The 17,500-nt window shown below is 37.9% G+C and overlaps 1 protein-coding gene and 1 long non-coding RNA gene across 2 annotated transcripts in view; one reads left to right on the top strand and one right to left on the bottom strand.

Annotated features, from left to right (window-relative positions):
• LOC140198609 (uncharacterized) overlaps positions 1-11,037 on the top strand; it is a 24,791-nt gene extending 13,754 nt beyond the window's left edge. Inside the window, exon 3 of the long non-coding RNA XR_011886217.1 lies at positions 10,512-11,037. This is a non-coding gene — a long non-coding RNA (uncharacterized lncRNA). The remainder of the gene's footprint in view (positions 1-10,511) is intronic.
• The window catches only part of LOC140198608 (uncharacterized protein C2orf80), a 23,798-nt gene extending 6,298 nt beyond the window's left edge, over positions 1-17,500 (bottom strand). Inside the window, exons 1-6 of the mRNA XM_072259610.1 lie at positions 17,396-17,500; positions 16,994-17,075; positions 11,990-12,072; positions 8,970-9,057; positions 5,045-5,122; positions 177-261 (exon numbers count right to left, since the gene is read on the bottom strand). Coding sequence (XP_072115711.1) covers positions 177-261; positions 5,045-5,122; positions 8,970-9,057; positions 11,990-12,072; positions 16,994-17,075; positions 17,396-17,448 — 469 coding nt within the window. The 5' untranslated portion in view covers positions 17,449-17,500. The remainder of the gene's footprint in view (positions 1-176; positions 262-5,044; positions 5,123-8,969; positions 9,058-11,989; positions 12,073-16,993; positions 17,076-17,395) is intronic.

Genomic DNA, 17,500 nt, shown 5'->3' with positions numbered 1-17,500 from the left:
CAAACACTAGCAGATTGGACTAGCTTGTAAGGCAACATGGATAAAGAGGTTGAAGGGCTTATTTCCATGCTACATAACTCTATGACTCTATCCTACTGTACAAATTATCTGGGAAAAACTTGAGGAAGAAAACTAAGTAGCTCAACCTTCAAAATAAAAGGATATAACCCACTCACTCAATCTTTTAGCATGTTCTGCTGCACAGGCTGCAGTCAGCATTGCAAAAGGATGCATGGACAAACCAGGTGGTTGAACATGTCCCTGGAAGACAAAAGGAAACAATACCTCTATCAAGCATTCTCTGAAACACACATTCCAACAGTTTCAAATAAAACCCAGTGAGAAAGTGAATTTAAAATTACAGATCAGACTTCCTAAACCAACACACTTAGGCAGATTACCATCAAGTATTTGCCAATATTTTAAATGGATGTCTCCCAGTTATTAGTATTTGTGCTAATCAGGGCAGTGATGTTAGGCTACATATAATATAGTTGAATCAAAGATCAACACTTGGAGAAATATTATTTGTTGTCAACAATTGCAACATTGCACCATGCTCCTTAGAGGAGACAAATTTTAGATTCCTGCTGTATATCCCACAAGTGAAAAAAATAACAATTGGATTAATCTTTCTTCAGATGTCTGGTAAAATTCCTTTAACTGTGAGCTACAGCAAAGTGGCAATCAGGTTTATAACAGGGATTCAGATCTCCAGCTATTTTGTGTATTTACTAAGCACTTATACAAAGAAAGAAAATTTCTCAATGTAGTAATTGAATGCATGATTTTAACAACATTAAGCACAATTGGAAAAATTGTATCATTGGAAATTAACACAAAGCTATTCAGCCCACCTTGCCTTTGCGGTCTTCCATACCTGTCTTCTGTAACAACATGGCTTGTACAGTAGGTTCAAGTTCCACTGCAGACTTCAAGTCTACAATACTGTGCCGTGCTGTAAGGAGTGGATTAATATCAGGGGTCCCATTGTTCTAATGAAATCTTGATCCATGACCCCAGCCCTCTCAGGTGAGTGTGGGGAAAAAAAAAATCACTCTGAGCTATCTGAAGGAGGGTTGTCCCTGATGTCTTGGATCTATCCTTTGACTGTTATCGCTGGGACAGACTAATTGCTCATTAATTTGACACTATTTATGGAATCTCACTAGCACAGATTCACTGCTATGCTTTTTGTAACAGTGGCAAAAGAGACAGATGATGCTGATGGATATAAGTTTGTTTTGACAACTACTGAAGAGTAGGGTTATGACATTGGTGGTGGTAACCATCCCACAGAGTGCTGCTGGCATCAATGCTCACTACCCTAAAAATGGACTTGGCTAGGGATTGCCTAAGCATAAGGAGATAAAAGGAAGGGGTGCAGAATGACGGGTTCAGATTAGCCACATCCCATAAATTCTGCAAGTATTCACCACATTCATACATGATTTAATGATGAGGTGCAGAGTTAAGCATTCAGTTTTGCTGTTGTCACAATGTTAGATGACACTGTAAGAAACGTAGATTGAAGCATTCAATTGCAGAGAAACTGACACACTAAGCAAGTGGGTAAAACTATGTAAATCGATTTCAATGTGAGAAACTAAGAGTAACTAACATGTTTATTTATCTATTCCTCCAGTTCCTTTTGACTATTAGGAAGCCTATAGTATAACTAATGGGCAGTGCAGAGGGCAACACTCCCACAACTGACTTCTAACATGTGGCATTATTCTAGGAGCCTTTTGCAACTACCAACTAGTCATCGCTGCATTCCAGTCCATTGTAGTTGGCCACATAGTTTGAATACACTCTTGCATGAAGAAAATAAATCGATGTAAAAATATGGTTGCTATTCATTGCTTTCATTATTTTGGGGATAGCAGCAATGTGATGGAATTGATTCACCATGTCTTGTGGCTATATTTAGTGTTCCCATGATAAAATATTCTTTAGTGTACCATATAGCCTACTGTATATTATGGAACTACTTTATGTTGTAGTAATACATCATTGAGCATGCGCTATTAGGCGCATATTGATCTGTACGTGTGTTCAGTTCGGTTTCAGTCAGTAAAGAACCCAGTTAACTTAGCTCCTGTCTCCAGCATTTTTATTTATAGCTTTGTTGTGTAACCTGGCCACATACACAATATTCAGCTTTCCTGATGATGGCACCAGTGCTATACCTTGCTTCTCATTCTCCTCAGAACAGAGGATGACATACCCAGGCAGCATCCTGGGAATGTTGTAAATTTCCAAATTTAAAAATGTCAGAAGTACGAAAGTTAACAACTGTACTACTATAACACTGAAATGTTCAGTTAATAGTCTAACCTGCAGATCCTCATGCAGAAGACAGCATAATTACAAGGAGACACAGGAGACTGTAAATGCAAGGATCTGTAGCAGAAAACAAACTACAGGATGAACCAGTCAGGCAGTATTTGTGGAAGCAAAGGAATAGTAGACACTTCAGATCAATACCCTTTGTTTTGGGCTCTTCTTCCCTGGGAAAAAGATATCCACCTTATCTATGCCTCTCATCATTTTAAACATTTCTATAAGGTCATTCCTCACTTTCCAACATTCCAAAAAATAAAGACCAAGCCTGGAAAATCTCTACTTATGACTCAGGTCCTGTAGTCCTGGCAAAAGTCCTTGTAAATCTTTTTTGCATTCTTTCCAGTTTAATCATGCCTTTCCTATAACAGGGTGACTAAGATTGTGCACAGTATTTCAAGTACAGCCTCACCAATGACTTGTACAACTGCAGCATAATATTCCAACTCCTGTCCTCAATGCCCTAATTGATGAAGGCCAGTGTGCTAAATACCTTTTTCACAACTCTGTCTACCTGTAACATCACTTTCAAAGAACTACTGTATGTTCTCCTAGGTCCCTCTGTTCTATTGCACTCTCTATGCTTCGCCATTTAAAGTACGCTGCAAGTCCTGGTTTCACTTTCCAAAATGCATCACCTCACACTTATCTGTACTGAAATCCCTTCAGTCCATTTCCCTAATTGATCCCCTTGGAATCTACAATAACCACCTTCATTATCAACACTTCCTAATGTCGTGTCAGCAGCAAATTTGCTGATTAAACCTTGTCCATTTGCATCAAAATCATTTATATAAATAACAAATAACAAAGTTCCAACACCAATCCATGCAGAATACCAGTAGTCACCAACCTCCATTCCAAGAAACAAACTCCATAAAAAAAATTCAATGTATCAGTAACTTAAATCAGTGACCATCAGTTGTTACCTCGTTTTTCTTCTGCATCCGTAAAAAGGCTAAAGAGAAGGAAAAGGCCAAAAGGGAATCGGAATTAAAATGTTTGGCCACCAAGAAGTTCCATTTTTGGCAGAGGAAGTGGAGGTGTTCGATGAGGCGATCCTGCAATTTACGATGGGTCTCACCAATGTAAAGGAGGCTGCATCAGGAGCACCAGGCACAATAGACGACCCCAGCAGATTCACAGATGAAGTGCTGCCTTACTTGGAAGGACTATTTGAGGCCCTGAATGGAGGTGATGGAGGAGGTGAATGGGCAGGTGTAGCACTATGGCCACTTGCAGGGGTAAGCACTGGGAAGGAGATTAGTAGGCAGATATGAATGGACAAGGGAACCACAGAGGAAATGATCCCTGCAAAAAGTGGATCGAGGGGGGAGACAAAAATGTGTCTGGAGGTAGGATCCCTTTGGAGATGGCGGATGTTGCAGAGAATGATGTGTTGGATGCAGAGGCTCATGGAGTGGTACTCAGAAGGAATACAAGATGTTACTCCTCCATTTTGAGGTTTAAGATGGCACTGGGGAATCTCAGCGACTTCTGACTTCTGGCCAGTGAAGCAAAGAAATCAACTAAATACTTTGTTAATCACTCTTTTTCTGGTAAACAATCTTCACGAACAATACCCTGTGGTTTCCCTTTGGACTTGGAGGCAATTCGATGTGGCAGAACCAAGGTGAGGTGAGGCAACAGCCCATCGCCAAGGGTGGGGAAGACCCAAGCTTCAATTGATTAAAGTGCCAGGCCAAATCGGAAAGGTCGGATACAAGGCAAATCGAGGTGGCGGGGTCCAGGCGCCAAAGTGTATTGAAGCAACTGAACCTGATGTTTGAACAACAATTTAGGTACCAGGCCAGACTGAAAAAGTCAGGGATGTCGGGGCCTGAGGGAGGAATGGGCCAGTTCAGTTCACCGCTCCGCTCTGTACTGAACTAAGGATCTGTGGAAGGACTCTCTTTGTGCACTTCAGTTCAGAACACAATCTGCTTTTGTTTATTGTTTGCATTTGTTATGTTTTTTATCTGCACATTGGGTGTTTGATGGTCTTTGTTTGAATGTTTGTATTTGTTTTCTGACTGCCTGTTGGGACATGAATTGCAAAGTTGGATAATGTATACATACTTTGATAATAACTTTTTGGTGGGTAAGGAGAAGAGGAACTGTTAGCTGTGGGAAGATGGCGTAAGCCCAAATGTTTGGGAGATGGAAGAATTGTGGGTGAAGGCAGTATCAATGGTGGAGGAAGGAAAACTTCATTCTTTGAAGAAGGAGAAAGCTATAAAGTGGGATAAATATAAACAGCTACAATAGTTTTCTTTTAACCAAGTCAATATTTGGCAACTAAGGGAATAGCATCAAACTATATAAACTGACAATTTTTCACACTATACTTCTGAATCAAGAATTAGCTGCAGTAAACTGATCCACTGTTAAAGATTCAGAACAACCAATAGGAAAAAGTTATATGTGTCTATTAGTTTTAAAGCTGCATACACAAAATAGTTGCAATAAAATGGAGAGTGGAAATGTTGTGTGATGCTTCTGTACCTCACCAGGATCAATGATTAAAACAACTGCTTGCTTGTAATTCAAATTATTGACACATATTGATATAATATCTAAATGATTTTGAAACAAAATAAATGAACAACTAAAGAAAAAAACCTTGAAACAAGATTTATGACATGACCAACAGGACTTTATTTTTTTATTGTCATTATCCTTCCATAGATAATCTTACCTTCATTCTCTTACAGAATGGAAAACTTGAGGGTCTAAATCTGTAAAGTTCAAGAATGTCTTCTACAGGCAAACTGTTCTGAAAACAGATTTTTTAAAAATGATTAAAGCCTTTAGAAGAATATTAGAAACAAGAGAAAGCCTGCAGATGCTGGAAATCCGAGCAACACACACAAAATGCTGGAGGAATTGAGCAGGCCAGGCAGCATCTATGGGAAAAAGTACAGTCGATATTTCAGGCCAAAACCCTCTCGTAGGACTGGAGAGAAAATGCAGTGGAGTAGATTTAAAAGGTGGGGGGAGAGGAGAGAGAACCACAGGCGATAGGTGAAGCCTGAAGATGGAGGGATGAAGTAAAGAGCTGGGAAGTTGATTGCTGAAAGGAACAAAAGGCCATGAAAGAAAGAAAAAGGGGAGGAACACCAGAGGGAGGTGATGGGTGGGCAAGGAAATGAGGTAAGAGAGGGAAAAGGGGATGGGAAATGGAGAAGGGGGAGGGGTGGTAGGAGGCATTACTGGAAGTTTGAGAAATTGACATTCATGCCATCAGGTTGGAGGCTACCCAAACAGAATATAAGGTGTTGTTCCTCCAACATAAGTGTGGCCTCATCATGACAGTTGAGGAGGTTATGGATGGTCAGTCTCACCAATATACAAGAGGGCACATTGGAAAACACCGGACACTGTAAGTGACCCCTACAGATTCACAGGTGAATTGTCGCCTCACCTGGAAGGGCTATTTAGGGCCCTGGATGATAGTGAGGGAGGTGGTGTAGGGGCAGGTGTAGTACTTGTTCAGCTTGCAAGGATAAGTGCCAGAAAGGAGATCAGTGGGAAGGGAAGGGAGTAATCCCTGAGGAAAGCAAAAAGTGGGGGGGTAGGGAAAGATGTGCTTGGTGGTGGAAACTTCAGAGAATTATGTGCTGACCACAGAGGCTGGTGGGGTGGTAGGTGAGGGCAAGAGGAAACCTATACCTGGTAGGGTGGCGGGAGGATGGGGTAAGAGCAAGCGTGCGTGAAGAGGAAGAGATGCAGTTGAGGACAGCGTTGATGGTGGAGGAAGGGAAGCCCTTTCTTTGAAAAAGGAGGATATCTCCTTTGTTCTAGAATGAAAAGCCTCATCCTGAAAGCAGATGAGGCGGAGATGGAGGAGTTGAAAAAAGGGGATGGCATTTGACAGAGGAATTCAGAAATATTAGGAACATTTCAGAATAATAATGGAAGAAAAAAATCACAGCAAGCATTGCAATGAAATAAATAACATGACACAAAATATTTCAAGTAATTCTTTTCACATCACTAAACAATAATTAACAGAAATGACTTCATGATCTAATTAGTATAGGCTATGGAAATCATTTAGATTTTAACAGTAGAAGAAAGAAATGTGGCACTTGTAATACACCCAGTAATTGAAGTTATACTATTTTATTAGCTAAACTGTTTGAATCTCCAATTAAATCATGCTGGCTAAAACACTTTTTTTTAAGGTTCTGACATCAGATTTTATCCAATTTTAAATGTTTAAAATACTTTTGGCTACAGATCTGGATGATCCATTATTATGGATATCTCCATTGTATTTTTATTCTCTGACCTGGATAAATAACTATGACATTTTCTCTCACAAGCTCCCATGATAGAATGCTTTGTTACATGATAGGCCAAAACTTATGAAGTTTAGACTCCTGAAAGTAAGTTAGTCAGCCTAGCTGGGAGTCTCAATCTATGGAGAGAGCAATGGCCTCAGTTTACACCCTAATTCCAGAATAATGTTCAGGATAATAGTAGCTTTCACTGTAATATATAAAGTCCTCTTGGTGCTATGCATCAAAACTGAAGGAAATGGTTAATAGATTAGATTAAGTAATTGATCAAACAATGAGTTGTAATGGACAATTGAAATCAGGGTTACAAATATCAAAACTATATGGTATTGGTAGATTTTGTATTGGAAAGAAATGTCTTTAGTGCAAATTGTAGCACAATCTGCATTCATCCTGATGCAATTCATGGCATGGTTTACACTATTCTGTACCGCAAGACTAAAAGGCTTGACAATCCCTTGTTACCTGTATCATTTAGTTCTGATTTTTATATTGTTCAGGTTATACCCAAGTTGACCAGAAGGTTAAGCTTGCCCTCAGTACTAATCCCACCGTAACACACAGGCTTCTGCCTTTTCAGAGCACATTGTCAATGAGGCAGGAAGTTTGATGCATCAGTGTGTTTGCTTTCTACACTAACACTACATTTCTGGTCACCACACCATAGGAAGGGTATGATTAAGATAGAGAGGATCCAGCAAGATTCACAAGGAAATTCCTGGATTGCAGAGCCTAGAACAGATTGGGTAGACTGGCTCTGCTTTCCCTGGAGTGAGGTAATCTTTGAGGTGACATCATAGAAGTATATAAAATTATGATACAGATAGATCATGAGATAGCCAGTGTCTGTTTCCCAAGGGATGGATGTCTAAAACAAGAGAACATAAGTTTAAGGTGAGAGGGAGAAGGTTTTAAAGGGGATCTGGGGACAAATTTTTCACATAAAGAGCAGTTAGTATCTGAATGAGTTACTAGAGGAGGTGGTGGAGCGAAAAACATTAACAACATTTAAGAAGCATTAAGCATGGCATGGAGGAATATGGAGTTAATGCAGGCTACTGGGATTGACATAGACAGGCATGATCATCAGCATAGAAGGGCCTGTTCTTATGCTGCATAACTCTATAACTTCATAACCGCCAACTGTGATTCAACAGATTACTCTTACTTTGGAGATGGGGGTGCCATATACAGTTACCCTTTGTCCATTCTTTTTCTTGTTGACTTTAAATTGTACAATTCCTTTCCTCATAGTTTAAGTCATTAATGGGTCAATAGTCCTTAGGATTGAATCTCAAAGTTTTACTGATATTCCAGGTGGACATGAATGGTGTTCTTGTAAAACATCACAGAATCTGTTTCATTGTCCTAGCTATTTTAATAAATTATATACACTCTGTGGCTACTTTATTAGGTACCTCCTGTACCTAATAAAGAGACCATTCCGTGTATGATCATGGTCTTCTACTGCTGTAGTCCATCCACTTCAAGGATTGATGTGTTGTGTGTTCAGAGATGATCTTCTGCACACCACTTTTGTAACATGTAGTTATATGAGTTGCTGTTACCTTCCTGGCAGTTTCAAACAATCTGGACATTCAACCTTTGACCTCTTTCATTAACAAGCTGTTTTCACCCACAGAACTGCAACTCACTCTATGTTTTTCGTTTCTCGCACCATTCTCTATAAATTCTAGACTGCTGTGTGTGAAAATCCCAGGAGATCAGCAGTTTCTGAGATAATCAAACCACTTCATATGGCACCAACAATCATTTCACGGTCAAAGTCATTTAGATTACATTTCGTCCCCATTCTGATTTTGTGTCTGAACAATAACTGAACCTCTTGACCATGTAAGCATGTTTTTAGGCATTGAGCTGCTGCCATGAAAGGATGATTAAATATTTGTATTAACGAGCAGGTGTACAGGTTTATCAAATAAGGCAGGCACAGTGTGCATTGAGCAAGTATTTAATTCTTAAAAATGCTAAGTTTCCTTTTTTATTATCAACCTGTAATATTGCTATTCCTTCAAAAATTAGGAACAACTGCAAGTCCAAACTACCTGCAACAAAGAAACTCCTTCCAATAGATTTTAAAGAAAGTGGATGATTGAAACTATGAGAAGAATTATCACTTTGATTTATCTTTTTATAAAAGGCTCTCAGTCTGAACTTAATCTGCTGAATATTTCCAGCACTTTTTGTTTCTATTTTACATTTGACAAAAAAATTTTGTATAAATACGTATAAGTTTAAGTCTTATCACAGTATAAAAAGATACACATAGTTCACTATAATGAAAATGCAATGACTTGCCATTAAAGTTCCAGCGGAAGAAGAAAGGATCATTGCTTCTCTTTCCAGTTTATTTGGGTATTTAGAAAGAGCACGGCTTGATATAGTCCTATAGTCAAAAAAATTAAATTAGGCTCTCTTCAGGAAAGTAGCAGTGTTTTGCAATAGCGGTATAATATTCTGTATTCCACTTGACCCTCCATTGTTTTCATTATTGAAAGAGAGGAATTCGGAGAGGAGACACAACAGTTTTTTCAAAAGGAAGGAGCAATAATTGAAGAGTAAGTGATCAGCATCATATAAATTGCAATCAAATCAGATTTAAAATTTTAATTAATTTAAACACAAAATAATTTAAAGTAGCTGCTAGGAAGATTTAACATCTTCCAAACTCTACTGTCCAGACAATATCCTATTTACAGCATCACTTATATGCAAAATGCAATCATTTTTTGCTTATATTTCAAAGGCTGTCAAAAATTCCAGATGAACTATTCAGAATTTTATTTTCCTTTTCATGAAAAACAAGCAGGTGCCCTTCACCCTGAAATTCTAATGCACGAATACATTTTGACAAACAAGTTATTCATTCCATAGAACTAGGCTGTACATAAAAAATTAGTGATTAAAAGTACTGTAACTCAAAACTACATATACTTGCTGATTCCAGCAGTAATAATGCCTTTCCGCAAAAGCTAATTTTTACTACGAATGGTGTTCTGATCTTAGACAGCATCAACAGATTATTTATTCTGTGTTTCAAAATGCCCTAAAAGTTGTTGCTCTTTGTATTTTGACTATCTATTTAATTAGAATAGAACAGAAAAGTACAGCACAGTACAGGCTCTTTGGCCCATGATGTTGTGCGAACTCCTTGATCAATCGAACCCTTCCATCCTTAGTCCACATCCTTCTATTTTTCCATCAAAGTGCCTAAGCCTCTTAAATGTTCTTGTATATCAGTCCAGATGCAGTCCAGATACTTAGCATTCCCTGTGTAAGAAAACTACCTTTGGCATCTCCCCTAAACCTTCCTCCATTCACCTTCATAGGATGTCCTCTAGTATTAGCCATTGCTGCCCAGGGAAAGACTCGCTGGCTAAGAGTCCACTTTTATATGCTTTTATAAAAGAGACATTTCTATGTACTTTTTGAAACTATCATAAAATTCTTTGAAGCCTTGAATGCTTCATTCAGTAATCGATACAAGAATATTAGATTAGATTATGAGGACACTCAGTCCTCGCTTATTGTCATTTAGAAATGCATGCATGCATTAAAGAAATGATACAATGTTCCTCCAGAGTGATATCACAAAAAAAACAGGACAAACCAAAGACTAACACTGACAAGACCACATAATTATAACATATAGTTACAGCAGTTATTAGGCATGACATTGCTTATTTGTCAGCATTAGTCACAAAGTTTAATTTAATCAATCTTCAATTGCAAGGAAGTGACTGTATCTTATCAAAGTCAATTCTGTCACCTTTACATTTCTGTCCAAGTTAACTCTATTTAAGTGCAACATTGACCATCTCGACCTTTTCCAAATTCCAGGCCTCTCTGAGTTGGAAGAGAAAGAAAGAATACCAGATGATCATCTTTAAGTATCCTGTGCCCACCTGGGTGAGCTGCATAAAGACACATCAGAGAGATTTCAGGATCCTCTCTTCATCCAAATGGGGAAATAAATCCATTCCTGAAAACTTGTAATGAGAAATTAACAGGAAGGATGGAGGAAGAACTGATCTCACTACAAAATGACTTTGAGCTGAAGCAGAGGTTCAAAAGATCATTTCAAGACTTTTGGTTGCAGAAACAAATCTCTGAACACTATCCTGCACAGTGGAAAAATGTCAAGATGTTCTTTAGTGCCTTTCCAACATCATATTTAGAGGAGAGCAATCACCCAACTTCCTTCAATGCAACAAAACAGACTGCAAATTACTGAATGTGGGGATCTGAGATTCCTTCTGAGGGACATTCAGCCTGATGTTGAGAAGCTGATATCACTGCACCATGCCATCTATTTCACTGAAAGGTGAAAAACAATGAAGTAATAAATAGTTAGACTACTAATGTATGCTCGAAAGTATTGATGAAAATTGCTTTCTATTGTAATTAAAGAAATAGTTTTATTTTTAGCCTTAAATAGATTTGAATAATTTTTGCAATTATTTGTCATTATTTTAAATTTGCAGTTCTTATTTTCTTTTACTGGGCATCGTAAATCAAAATTATTTATAGTTTTTATGTAACAGCCAGAAAGACAGAGGTGGGCACTAGGGATGTGGTCTGGAAGCCAAGGGAGAAGTAACCCAGTTGTGTTTGAAAACCACTGCCGTATGCCTTCTTAACCACCTATCCACGCGCATAACACCTTTGAGGAATATTTGGATTTGGACACCAGGATCCCTCTGTTCCTCCACACTGCTAAGTACCCTGAATTTGCCTTCAAGTTTGATCGTTCAAAGTATATCATTTCATGTTTTACTGGATTAAACTCCATCTGCCACTTCTCAGCAGCCCAGCTCTGTATCCAGTCTATGTCATGTTGTAACTTATTATATCTTTCTAAGTATCCACAAAACCACCTACCTTCATGTTATCAGCAAACTTACTAACCCACCCTTTCACTTTCTCATCCAAGTCAATTATAAATATCACAAAGAGCAAGGATCTCAAAACAGATCGTTGCAGAACACCACTAGTCACCAACTTCCAGGCAGAATACACTCCAACTACAACCACCCTGTCTTCTGTAGGCAGGTCTATTCCAAATCCATGCTACTAAGTTTCCATAGATCCCATTCACGACTGCCAAATGCCTTACTAAAATACACCACATATACTGCTCTACATTCATCAAACTGTTTTGTCACTCCCTAAATGATGTAAATGGAGCTCTTATTATTCTGTGATTTTATATTTAATATATGTTCCCATAGCATAAGGTTTGGTTGTTTAAAAGTGACCTATTCTATTAAGATATCATGATTGATCAATCTTTAATTGGTCACAGTTGGGGTACTTACATTTTTTCATTTTCAAGGTCTTCTCTGTCTTCCCCATCAGTTAACCAAAGCAAAGCAACATTGATAGCCAGGTCATAATGTGCCTAAAACAATAAAGTTTAAATGGGTTATTTCTGGTTATTTTGACTACAGTTTTCTCTGCGCTGTATGTTATGCAGGCGCTGTTTGTTGCATTCATGCACTCTTGAGCCTTTTTGGAAGGTCATTTCATTGAGAAACAGAACTCCAGCACTTAGCCAAACACCTCTGTATCTGGTAGGCAGTAGACCTGAACATCATCATAAGAAGGTAAGATAAAATCATGCTTGATACTACATTCAATTTTTGTTTCAGTGGTGATTTACAATATAACTCTGGTGCTAAAACAATACTATCACAACTCTGTACAGATGAATTTTAGTGAAAGCTTATGACTATTTAAAGATTTAAAAAATATCAGTACCTTGAGGTCCAGTGCAGGTCTAATGCAACATAGCCAACACAGTACTCACTATCAACTGTGGCATTGATGTAGTAAACTATATAATTAGTACTCCTTTCAGTACCCATCATTTTTCTACCTGTGCTCTTTAGACAATCTTTGTGCTTTAGTTAAAATTATGAATAAGTTTTTAAAGCCAAGATTATATTTTTGAATGCTAAACTTGGTGTGACTGAATGCCAGTGCAATTGAAGGACAGAGTGACTGGTGCAAAGGTAATTATAAGGAATATTCTCTGTGCACACACAGAATTACAATGAGAGAATGGAATGGTAGAACTCTGCCTTCATAGTTTACACCGTTTAAGAAAGGTACAGCTGAAGAGGAAAATATGTTGCACTTTTAATTTGGTAAATGTCTGATGGTAATAATAGAATAATCAGTTTTAACATTTCTCATGTCAACATATATTTTTTACAAAAGTGCTGTCCACTTCCATTGACACTGAGAATCACAAGGAAATGGAAATGATGAAAATGAATGCATGGCTTTCTCTTCTGGTAGGGTAACATGTGATAAGCGCACACGTTGTACTTTCAGAGTAAATTTCATAGAAAAGAAGAATATTTCCTTCCCCTTTTATAATAAATGTTACAACAAAGAGCAGATTCCAATAGGGTCATGTTTCTGTTTTTCTCTACATGATCTTTCTCTCACCACTCTTCACTCCACTCCATCATGGCTCTATCAATATCACTCTTTCTTTGGACCAGAGATGCATACCTAACTTCTCCTCAAATGCATTTGTGTTAGTCCTCTCAGCTATTCTATTTGATACCAGCTTCTACATTCTAAACTGATTAAGTTTAAGAATATTAAGAATTCCATAACTGGATTTATTAGCAACTATAACTATGTCTTTACTTCCTAAGTCATCCACAAATTAATTAAATCTATTAATTAAACAGAATTCTTTTGTAACATTGGGCAACATGTATAATCACCATCAGATCGGGTGTCATAATTATTTTGACAGAAATTCAGATTCAAAGTAAATTTATTATCAAAGTACATAAATGTCACCCTATACAACCCTGAATTCATTTTCTTGCCAACATTCACAGCAAGTAGAAGATTTACAATAGAATTAATGAATGATCGTATTTTGAAAAATGGACAAACAACCAATGTACAAAATACAGCAACCTCTGCAAATATAAAATGAAAAAGAAAAAGAAAGAAATAATAACAATAAATAAATAAGCAATAAATATCAAGAACATTAGTTGAAGTGTGCTTGAAAGTTGAGTCCATAGGTTGTGGGAACAGTTCAGTGATGGGGCAAGTGAAGTTGAGTGAAGTTATCCCCTCTGAGGGATAACAACTGTTCTTGAACCTAGTGGTGTGGGTCCTGATGCACCTGGAGCTTCTTAGTGAAGCAACAGCGAGAAGAGAGCATGACCTGGGTGATGGTAGTCATTGTTGAAGGATGCTGCTTTCCTGTAACAGAACACCATGTAGGTGTGCTCAATGGTGGGGGCGGGCTTTACCTGTGATGGACCGGGCTGTATCGATTACTTTTTGTAGGCTTTTCTGTTGAAGGGCATTGGTGTTTCCATGCCAGGCTACGATGCAATCAATATACTCTCCACCACACAGACAGAAGTTTATCAAAGTTTTCAATGACATGCCAAATCTTAACAACTTCTAAGAAAGTAGAGGTGCTGCCATGCTTTCTTTGTAATGACACTTACGTGTTGGACCCAAGACAGATCCTCTGAAATGATAACAATGATAAATATAAAGCTGCTGACCCTCTCCGGCTCTGATCCCTGATGACGATGTCATGGATTTCTGGTTTCCCCCTCCTAACATCAATAATCAGCTCCTTGGTCTTGCTGACATTGAGTGAGAGGTTGTTGTTGTGGCACCACTCTGCCAGATTTTCAATTTCCTTCCTATATGCGGATTCATTACCACCTTTGATTCGGCCAATGACAGTGGTGTCATCAGCAAACTTAAATACGGCATTGGAGTTGTACTTAGCCTCATAATCATAAGTGTAAAGTGAGTAGAGCAGGAGGCTAACCACACAGCCTTGCTGATGGAGGTTGCAGAGAAGATGTTGTTGCCAATCCGAACTTTCTGGAGTCTGTAAGTGAGGAAATCAAGTATCCAGCTGCACAAGGAGGTATTGAGGTCTAGGTCTTGAAGTTCATTGATTATTTTTGAGCAGATGTTAGTACTGAATGCTGAGCTGTAAATAACAGTCACCAAGAAGTAACCTAAAAATTACAATCAGAATAAGGCATAGAGCACAATAAGACATCTAAAAGTAACTTAAAGGTGAGATATGATGACAAGATTAAAGATGTTAACTATGAAACTGGCAATAACTTTCATACATTCATATGATACCATGGAAATTTCAAGTTTGTAACTGCAGTTGTGTCTACCATCTTCAGCCTTCTTCCCAACAATTAAGGCAACTCACTTGAAGTTAAATGAATTTAAAATATTTACGTCCAAGGTCCCTTTGAAGTAACAAAGAACCTCATGGTAATGACTATTCAACTTGTATGGGGTTTTCCTCTAAGTCAGTGGTAAGCCATTATTGACCACAAATTGTGGGCCATGATGGTTATTTTTCTTCAAGCAAACAGGGACTGGATGGGCTGAATAGCTTCCTTCTATTCTGTAATTTTGCTGTGATTCTGTAAAGAGATTTAAATTCCAGATATATATTTGCTTCTATTTTCTGTAATTTTAGAAGCTGTAATCTTACCCAGTTGATATATAAACAGAATTTGACAGTTTAACAGCCCCTAAAGCTCACTTAAAAAGAAATTAATGAAACGACCCATCCTGCAAATATAATATGAAACGTCTATCTGAAACATCATGTAAAATTCATTTAAGTAACATGTGTTAGTATTGTTTCAGCAAAAACCCTCTCACCTCTGATTCACATGTTATTGGTTTAGACCCCACTCAAAGACAAACACAGAATCAGGCAGATGCTAAGCATCATTCTGCACAGAAACCATCATTAGCTGTTAATTTTGTCTTGTTTAATAATTCACAAGGGAATGCATTTATTCATGTGCTAAAGTTAATGGAAAGTCTGTGGTACAATTCCTTATAAAATCTGAACTGGTTTATAGAATTCAGTTAAGCACAACACTGAAGGCATTATTTACCCTTAAGCATAGACTAAGATAACCCATATAATTTCTTGGCAAAATGGTAAGGGATTTGGATTTGTTGGGGGTGCTGGTCCCAGAATTTATGCATTGAGCATTAAGAAAAAATAAACTGATTTTATTAACTTTTTTCATTCCTACTTATAAAAATGTTAAAAGACCTGAACAGATTAGATATGGCAAAGTTATTTCCCATGGTAGGGGAGTCTAGGACAAGAGGGCACGACTTCAGGATTGAAGGACGTCCATTTAGAACAGAGATGCGGAGAAATTACTTTAGTCAGAGGGTGGTAAATCTGTGGAATTTGTTGCCACGGGCAGCTGTGGAGGCCAAGTCATTGGATGTATTTAAAGCAGAGATAGATAGGTTCTTGATTAACCAGGGCATCAAAGGGTATGGGGAGAAGGAAGGGTAGTGGAGATGACTGGAAGAATTGGATCAGACTATGAGTGAATGGCAACCTAGGGCCATAGATCCATACCTTACAGGAACAGGCCCTTCAGCCCAGTAGTTTACACTTGCCATCAAGCACACTTGTACATGAATCCCACTGTTTTCTCCACTTTCCCATTTACTCTGTCCACATTCTACCATTCATCTACACTAGGAGCAATTGACAATCACCAATTAACCTGTCCATCTGCACAACAGAGGTCAGGATTGAATCAAGATCACTGAGCTGTATACCAATAATTCCACCAGCTGCATCCCAGTGTTGACTCAAGTTTAAATGTGCCTAAAGCCCTTGCCCTTCCTGATGGCAGAGGTCACATTTTTGGGAGATGCTGTAGGGCATTTTATAGATGGTGCATACTGCAGTCAGTGGACAGACTATAGCTTGACAGGTTTCTAAATTTTAACACCAACCTCTAACGTTTATGAAGATAATTTTGCGAGTTGACCTGTGATAGGTACAACTTCACTGTCTCCAATTTTTGGGCCGTCTGATACAGGTGAACCATCCACTTCTACTCTTTCTTTATTCCAACAAGTTCAAACTTCAAAGTAAATTCATTAACGAAGTACATAAATGTCACCATCTACTACCTTGTACAGTATATGCAGTAATGATACAACTGAAAAGCTTGAGAGGCCATTCCAGAAGTCATTTGAGAGTCAAACACATGAGTGAGTTTGGAGTTACCATTCGACAAGACCAGATAAGGATGGCAGATTTCCTCCTCTGACAACCCTATGGCTTTTATGACAACAGTCATTTGTTCTTAAATTCCTAATTATTAATCTGAATTTAAATTCCACAGTTGCCGTCATGGGATTTGAGTCTTTAGTCCAGGTCTCTGAGTAAGAATATTTCAAACAAATAAATATTATTTCAGATTGTCCAAGTAAGAAGAATTATATGTAGTTTATATTATTACCAGATCAGTGAAGTAGGTTGACTCCATTTTTCCCTTGGGATCGAAGTTATTTTCATAAATTCTGATACCAATGTAATTTCTCCTTTATACAAAAATAAATCCTGATTACATGACAAAAGCACAACAGCTGAAAATAACTACTTTGTTTCCTATCCTATTAAAAGTATAATCTATGGCAGATCACTGAACTTCTTCTGCATGCAAGTTAAAATTTAGCTTTCTATAATGTTAAGCCAGAGCAAACATAAAAATTGGATTCAATTCTTTAATTCACTAGAAGATATGACACAATCAATATTCCTGGGCTAATGAGAGAGAAAAAAATTACAAGAGCATATTCCTCTGACTTTTTTAAGCTTGCATACAAAATAGAGTAGCATATTATTACCATCGGATACATACAATAATTTTTCAATTTCTTTCTTGATTCGTTTTTTTTCCAATTTCAGTGCCATTCTCCTTCAAAAATCCCGTTGTGAATGGACTCCAGAGACTGTGCTTTATTTT

This window comes from Mobula birostris, chromosome 6 (genome assembly GCF_030028105.1).
Source record: "Mobula birostris isolate sMobBir1 chromosome 6, sMobBir1.hap1, whole genome shotgun sequence".
Classification (NCBI taxonomy): Eukaryota; Metazoa; Chordata; class Chondrichthyes; order Myliobatiformes; family Myliobatidae; genus Mobula; species Mobula birostris.
The sequence above is the reverse complement of the archived record's forward strand: the minus strand, read 5'-3'. Positions and strand labels throughout refer to the sequence as shown.